This window comes from Odontesthes bonariensis, chromosome 13 (assembly GCF_027942865.1).
Source record: "Odontesthes bonariensis isolate fOdoBon6 chromosome 13, fOdoBon6.hap1, whole genome shotgun sequence".
NCBI classification, from domain to species: domain Eukaryota; kingdom Metazoa; phylum Chordata; class Actinopteri; order Atheriniformes; family Atherinopsidae; genus Odontesthes; species Odontesthes bonariensis.
This window is the reverse complement of record NC_134518.1, coordinates 20,175,533-20,184,111: the sequence shown is the minus strand read 5'-3', so window position 1 is coordinate 20,184,111 and position 8,579 is coordinate 20,175,533. Positions and strand designations below refer to the sequence as shown.

General features: G+C 39.8%; 1 protein-coding gene across 1 annotated transcript; it reads right to left on the bottom strand.

The window, feature by feature from the left end:
- Positions 1-5,139: 5,139 nt before the first annotated feature.
- Positions 5,140-8,394, bottom strand: hrh2a (histamine receptor H2a). Its single transcript, XM_075480656.1, has 2 exons — positions 7,039-8,394; positions 5,140-5,767 (listed from the first exon to the last, which is right to left on the bottom strand). Exons 1-2 carry the CDS (start codon positions 8,043-8,045, stop codon positions 5,596-5,598), a joined length of 1,179 nt encoding a protein of 392 aa, XP_075336771.1. The 5' UTR covers positions 8,046-8,394; the 3' UTR covers positions 5,140-5,595.
- Positions 8,395-8,579: the final 185 nt, after the last annotated feature.

Here is an 8,579-nt window from a genome sequence, read left to right as displayed (position 1 = left end):
TTTACTTGTTTTTTGCAAACTAATGTTACCTATTAACAGCATAGTGACTGATTACCATTGTTTGGCAGCGGTATAGCAAGATTTCCACTATGAATAAGAAAAGATGGATATAAACTCTAAAAAAAAAAAAAATTAAAACTTCCACTAATACAGAAAAAAGTACAAGTGGTTTTTGCCTGTTTTAAAGGGGATGATCCACACTAGGGGAAATAGAAACAACTTTTTCGATCGAAAATGTTGTCTTACCAGCTGTGTCTGTTCACAATAAAGCTGATTGACGGGCCTCTTTCAAGATTTTCTTTCTTAAGGCTTTGTGTAGAATAGTGGTCTTAATTGACAGTGAGCAGAGAACAAGAGAAGGGGACGAAGAGACGGAGGATGACATGGTCTGGGACTGGGACTCAAATCGGGGCCTACTGCAGCAAAGACTTGCGGTATCTGTAAATGGATGCCTACTCAACCACTTGAGCTACCTGGCATTTCCATCTCCCTACATTTGTTATATTATCCCAAATATTCCCAGAGATTCAAGTAAATCCTGAAGAAGAACTCTCTCCATTTTTTTTCTCTTGTGGATGTCTGGCAAAGGTGTTGCTGTGTTTCCTCAAAGGTTGTTTCTGCTTAGGACAACTACTTCTTCTACAGAATTACAACCACTAGCAAGGCAGCCTATACCCCCCGGAGAGACTATGCAACTTGATTTATTCACATCAAACCAGTCAGTGGAAACGCATCTGATTCATATTTACTTTTTGATGCTTTTCAAAAGATTTATTTTGCTTGGCTAGTGAATGAAAATCAGTCAACTACTTTAAAAAGTAACTTGTTACATTGTAAGATTTCTACTGTTATTATATAACTGCTCACAATGGATTTGTATCTGATGGGACTTGATGGAGTACTTTAACACTGATGGGGGCTTTGCTGGCTTAGAGTCAGAATCAGAAAATTAAATATGATGGAGGCATACAGTATGTGAACTATTTGACTTTCTCACAACATTTTTTCCAGGCAGTGTGTTAACAGCATTTGGTTTTTGATCTCTTACTAGTTCCACTGCTTTCAATGCTGTAAAGTAATTTTTTCTTTTTTTTTTTTTTTTTTTTTCTTTTTTTACTGTGCTGGGTAAATAAAAAATCTGTCCTGAGACCTGTAAAAGTTCAAATGAACACTCTCTGTTTTTCAAACAAATAGAGATGACAAGTGGAGATAACATTTTTGAATGTCACACCTTTTAATCGATCAGATTTCCCTTTGGGTGTGTTCTTTGGCAAACTGGAGCCTCACTGTTGTTTGGCATTGAGTGTAGAGTCAGCCACTCAGATTTGTTTTTATTTGATTTTTGTCTTTTTATCGTTTAGTTTTATTATTACATTTCAAAATGATTGTAATTATGATACATACTATTACTGAGAATAATTACATAATTAATTATTATTTAGAATTAAATTACAGTTTCCAATCAGCATGGTGGTGATTACAAAAAAATATAGGTGAATTTATACTGTGCAAAATGTATTTTTTCTGACTTATTTCTAAGCAACATGGTTCAAAATGGGACAAATCTGAGTACAGCACAATCAAGTGTAAAGATGGAGGGGTCTGCGGGTGTAGATAAGTTTAGCTATATTGGCAGAATGCTATCAAAAAATGTTATTTGCTCTTCCCTTGTTTAAATGTATTCAGCTACTTACCTGCCAATCAAATCAACGTGCACTGCTCTTAGCAGCTTGAGAAAAGAAGGCTTTTTAATCATAGATATTACACAATAGTCCTCTTCTGCATTTAACAGTACTGTTCACTACAAAGATTCTTCAGCAGCGATTAAAAATGCATAAAAACTATTGAATGGTCCATATTAAACCTGAGAAAATATCTCAAGCCAAAAGAGGACATTTCTGTTCTACTGCCAATTTTAAGATATAGTACAGTATACAAAAATTAATCAACTTCTTAAATATTTTAATTGTTACATGCTTTTTTTTTAAACGGGGCAGTGAGTAACCTGTCGTTGTATTTAAGTGGTGATGGCATCCTTTGCGTTTGCGGAGATATTCATTTTATCTTTGAAGGCACAATGATTCCAGCGTCAGACTGTGAAAGTCTAAGAGTCCTGCACCAAAATAAAACTGCAGTTTTCTGCTGAGTTGTCTTCATGCCAGCCAATTAGCTTCAGGTGCCTCTTACATGCTCAGTGTCACTGGATGATTGAGACCTCATCTGTCTAGCTGATAGGCAAGAATCAATCACTCTCATGTTAGAGTGCCATAAGCAATTTTAACAGTTGTTTCCATTTCCACCTTGTTGATTTCTAATGTTCTAAATTTCTAAAGTTTCTACTGCAGCTTATTTGATCACATTAGCATCCTTAAATGATTTCAGGTTGAGTATTGTTTTTTTCCAGTTAATATCCATTGTATCCATCTTAACTTCTCCACCATAACCATTCAATTTGTGCAGAAACCTTGCTGCTGTTGAGATACATTAATGTATCTCAACAGCAGCAAGGTTTGAAAGAGAAAGAAAACATTAGTTTTTTTTCCCAATTGGGAAAAAAAACTAATTTTAAACTAAATCTACATGTTTGCTTTTTCATTGTTATTTTTTTCAAAATTTTCTGTAAAGCAATCGGTCACAAAATTGAATTCACTGAAAGATGAAATGCATTACGTTCTTCTGGAAAAGCTTGAGTCTTGACATGTATGTGAACGTTACTTTGACATGCACCATCTAACTGATTGTTGTTAAATGGTAAATGGACTGTACTTGTGTAGGGCTTTTCAAGTCTAACTGACCATTCAAAGCGTTCTAACACTACATGCTACATTCACCCATACTCATAGCACGTCTTAGTATGTGCATAACCACGTGCTTCCAATCCATTCACACACACATTGCGTTGCTTTGTGCACACTCATACACCGATGGATCCATCTTCCTCCTGAGCTACAGCCGCAGACCAAAGACATCCCTCCTTTGCAACAGCATTCTCTCAGCACTGTGGCCTTCCCCAGAAGGACAGTGTACCTCACCACAACATTAAAAGTGGTCAATGAAGACATCAAAAAGTCAACAAATGGCGCACTGTATTAGCAGAGCCTCTAAACTCCCCAGATCCCACTCTGCCTGTGCTTCTGCAGGAACAAGACAGATCCACGTAGAGCTCACCTCACAGCCCACAGGACCCAAAGGATCTGCTGCCAACATTGTGGTACTATACACATGTCCCAAGGGGTCAGAGCTGTTTTGGCATGGATCACAATATTAGGCAGGTGGATTTAGTGTTGTGGCTTGTGGCTGGTGTGTAAATTCCCACAAGTTATGCTGCAAGAAGAGTGTGTGAGGTAGGGAGGATTGTATTTTATCATTTTGAAGTGCAGTTACACTGGAGAGCAATCGCATCCTGACAGGAAGAATCAATTACATCTGGCAGGTGAGTTCTGAGTAAATTAAGATTGACTTGGAAACGTTAAACTATTGTCTAGTCATTAACGGAAGTGTTAGAGCTACTCACTGATATTTAAATATAGTAAGAAAATCTGTTGAGCAGAACTAAAGAAATGAATAGATATGTATAGTGTGCATTTCTAAATAATTCTTCAAAGGAAATAGCTTGTAGTATGAAAAGGGCTCAGTGTTAATGTGGTGATGGTTTGAACCAAGTCTGTTGACAGCTGTGATGAATTGTGTCCGCTCTACTCATGTTCCTTACCACACACGTTGTCTGCATCCTCCCACATAATACAGATCCATGCTTATCGGCTTGTATTGCTTCCAGTAATGGTATTGTATGCGATATACCTCTTTTGAGATGCTCTTTACTGTTTTGGTTGTAATTTTTACATATTTTTTTTTAGGAGCAGCACAATCATTTTTTTCAGTCCTCAGTCACATTTAATGGATGAGTCAATGTATACGTTTGCCAGCATTACACCACAGAATTAAGAAGCATCTGAAGGTGGCTGGAGTCTTCCATATGGACACAAAACATTACAATACTATACATTTCAATGCAAAGACGTGTTTGCTCAAAGTCCATTTATCACTTTCTCCCTTTGGGTTGTTGATCATTATGGGTAATCCATTTTGAATTAAATGTTTATTTGTCTTCTCCAGGCTGAAGATGTGGTACTTCAGGTTTCCACTGGAGTGCACTCTTGAGTCGGCATAAAAAATGTCCACCGGTTCATGAAATTAATGATCAACAAGTCAGTTGGCTGGCCACAGTACTATCCACAGTCTCTGGAGTTCAAGAACTGGATGTGCTTGTGCGTTGATCCTCATTGAAGAGGTGCTGCTGAGATCCTGGTCTCTCTTTTTCTGTGTTCAACTTAGGCTAGAGGGAATTCTAACAGAAAGACAAAAGAAAAGAGGTTTGTCTTGATTCAGTCACCCTTGCTGTCAATGGAGAGAAGTACAAGTCACTACTGAAGTGTGCATTCTTATTCTCATACAGTCCAAGCCACATTGTAGGAGGTAGGTTTCTGCTTCTGGACGTTACCATTGTGCACAAATAATACTTTCAGTATTCCTAAACCATATACTATATCAAATATAACAAACATCTTGTACAGTTATGTTACACATTAAAATTAAGCTTATGTTGGTTGCAAACCTTGGGGAGATTTATCTGATGCTGAACTTGTACTTAGTTAAAAGTAGAGTAATTACTACACATCAAATCTGGATGACCTATAAATACACTCATACATTCAATGCACCTAAAAAAATATATATGTTTGAAAAATTCCAATTTGTCAATTTGAATACTAATTGAATTGTATATGTGTGTGTGTGTTTGCATGCTTGCTGCAATACTGCAGTCCCAATAAGCCCCTACAATGGTAATCATAAAAGAAAAAAAGAAAAAACTTGTTTTGTTGCTTTAACTAATTCACAGTTGGCAAACTCATTAGTATGTGTTGTTCACAAAATGCAGTGAAATGAAAGCAGGCTGTGAAACTGGATAATGTGTCTCCTCTGTGCTGAAAGCACATTTCTTGGCCTAATAAGCATATTGCCATATGGCCTAATGCACTGTGGACGACACAGCTAGGATCTGCGTATCACAGTTCATTTGTTCTGGGCAAGACGTGGCCTGTGGGGGCTGCTGGGATGCCAGTATATGCAGTATATCTACTTACATGTTGTATCATGGGTGGTTCTGCTGTAGCACTGAATGTGTTGGGGGTTGGTACGTTTCTCTGTCTTTTGTCTGTCTGTTTCTCGTCATGCTGATGTTTTCTTGCTGATTCTTGGTGGTGTCGTGACCACGGCATGCTCCCTGACCAGCCCAGGCTCAGTTTGACCTAGGTTAGCTCCTAAAGAATAGCAACAACAACACGTCTGTGTGCTTCTGGGAGTGAGTAGATTTAGTGTTTGAGAGAATTAGCGAAGCAGAATTTATTGTAAGAGCCAGTGCAAAGACACAGCATGGTGTTCATCTCAATATTGCTTAATATGAGTGTCTTTGTAGCACTAACGCCCCCACGATGACGATAACGGGCATCAGCACCACTGATGACTCAAACCTCACTGCAACCTTTCTCTATTTTTGTTAATGAAGTGTCATATAAATACAGACTGAACAGTAATTTAGCCTTCATTGCCGCCGTCCTGTGTGGCGGCAGTACCATTTGTAAAGTGGATAGTTGGCGTGGCTGTCCTGCTGTTCTGTTCTACAAGAATGACGTTTTGGTTTGTTATAGCTGCCCTGCAAGTGGTAGGGGTGTGGCCACACAGCAGCGTCATCTCTGTCAGCTGCTCCCTGGGTGAGATGGAAAGCAGAAAAGATAAGAACTGGAGTGAAAAAAAAAAAATGGCTGGCATATTGTTTTCATATTGGCTTTTTTCATATTTCATGTACAGTACTGTGCAACAGTCTTGAGCTATAATACCTCATTTCTTCATATGTTGCCAGAATAATGGAAATTAGGTGCAAAGATTTATTGAAACGTGTAAACATTAATATGAATACAGTAAGGCAAAAACTAAGTTTGTAAAGTCAATATCTGCTCTGAGCAAAGTTATTCTTCAACACAGCCTGAAACCTCTTAGATGAGCTTTTTTTGTCATTTCTTTAAGTGGTCTTCAGGAATAGTTCTCCAGGCTTCTTGAAGGACATGTCAACGCTCTTCTTGGGATATTGGCTAACTTTTCTTCTCTTTTCTGTCAAGATGATCCCACACTGCTTCAATAATGTTGCGGCCTGGACTCTGGGGAGGATTCATCACTCATTAAAACCTGTTGCCACTGAGTTTCAGTCCAGCTTTTATGTCATCTGACATGCCTCACCATTTTCTCCCCGTTTCTCTTCTTTATGAATGGCTTCTCGGCAGCCAAACTTCCATGGAGACCATTTTTGATGAGGTGGTCAATGAAGAGTAGATGGATTAAGATGGATCTCTCAGGTCCTGTGTCCTTAAGGACATCCCTTTCAAGTTCTGTTCATTTGCTGTAGATGGTTTATTAGGCCTGCCACTTCTTCTTTTGTCCTCCACTTTTCCAATTTCCTCACTTTTTCAGGAAACACAGGACACCATGCTGAGCTATGACAAGTATTCCACTAACAACTTTGCAAATCACCCTGTTGGTGCAAAAATGCTGTCTGTCAAACTGTTATCTTTGGCATTTTTCATAAAGGCAGCTAAAGAAATGGGAACAAATGATGTATTTTTGCCACAGGCTGTAGCGCAAAGTGCCTAAAGATACAAAATTAAATTATTATTATTATTATTTTTTGCTAAGCTACAAATTGAAACATAACATAACCTTGAGTTAGGTGCCTTTTTATGCTTAAATGATCAATAGGTCTGTGTTAAATGGCTTGACAATCAGAAAAAAAATTGTCTCTAAAAATTGTCAGCTACAAAGACTGCACTATTCATCAAGTCCAATTTAAGATATCACTAGAAAGTCTGGGTCCTTGGAATCAAAATATAAAGAAATGAGGGGTGGTTCAAGACTTTTGCACAACACTGTAAATATGCACTCTGAAATCAACCGTATTCTGGAAGAGCTTCAACTTAGCAGCTTCACCTGCTGTTAACAGTTGGGGACGGCTGTCGGCTCCTCCACCCTTTGTAAACAGGGCAGCTACATCTCAGTAGTTTGGTGTAAGCTGATCTAAAATCCCTGTTTAGGGCTCCATAGAGGATAGGATTCAGGGCTGAGTTGGCATATCCCAGCCACAACACAAAAGAAAATTCTGGTACTAAGCTAGGGTCTGGATGCTCCTTCAGGCCCAACATTGTGAATAAGATGAAATAAGGTAACCAACAGACCACAAAAGCCCCGATCACCACTGCCAGTGTAACTGTGGCTTTGTGCTCTCTCAGTGCAACCGCCGAAGCACTGCAGACCAGAGTGGTGCAGGTGGGAGGATTGTTCCTGCTGTTGTAGCTGGTGACACAAGTGGGTCGGGTGCTGACAATGCGCTTGGCCTGCGCTCGTGCAATACGGAGTATTTGGAGGTAGGTCCAGCACATAGCCACCAGAGGCAGGAAAAAGGTGAGAAGAGAGTCGGTGAGTACATAAGGTCTGTTTAGCTCGAATCGACATCTCCTCTCTGCAGCCATAGGCCCGCGGTTCTGCACTGTCCCATTCACGGTATTCCACCCCATTTGGATGGGTAAGAAAGACACGGCCACAGACACTGTCCAGACACTTGCCATGGCTACGGCAACTTTCCATGGCAACACTAGTGATGCGTATCTCAGAGGCATAGTCACAGCCAGGTAGCGGTCCACACTGATGGCCAGCAGTGTAAGGATGGAAGCAGTACACAGCATGACATCCATGCAGATGTAGAAGTTGCAGAAGACTGGGCCAAGCGGCCAGTCATCATTGAACTGGAGCAGGGCAGAGAACGGGAGGACCAAGAGGCCGAGCAGCAGGTCTGTCACAGCCAGCGACACAATGAAACAGTTTGTGATGCAGCGGAGGCGTCGAGAGGCACAGACAGCCAGACACACCAGCACATTACCACCCACAGTCAGAAGGATGAGGAGGGACAGAATGACACCCAGCATCACTTTTGACAACATTATTACCGCTTCTTCACTGGAGACGATCTGATGGCATCACGGCTGGAGCTGCATGCTAATCATAGTTATGTTCATTTTTTAATAAGTAGGCCCACATTGTAACCCTCAAGCTCACAAATAACGTATTTAAATATGTTCATTTGGAATGTTCAGGGGGTCTCTATAATGAATTAAAATCTTGTAACGTGATTCATTCAGCTCCAGGTGTTCCATCTGTTTCATATCTTCCCATTGTTGAAAACTTGGAAACCTTCAACTCTCCTGTCTTTTGATCACAAAACTCTTCATATGCACATTTGTTATGATATTCATCCCAAAATGAAGTTGGTCGGTCAACATTTGCTTTTTCACAAATGCTGCAACAGAGAGGTGCAACTCAGTTCTGTCATTGGCCTTCTGCATGATGACTTGTTAATGGTTGCTCATGGCGTGTTGCTGTCTTCAACACCGTTTTCATGGCTGGAGTGACACCTAGTGGACAAAGAAGACAAACACAGTTGGTCTAAAATGTTTGCTTATTTAAAAAAAAACAAA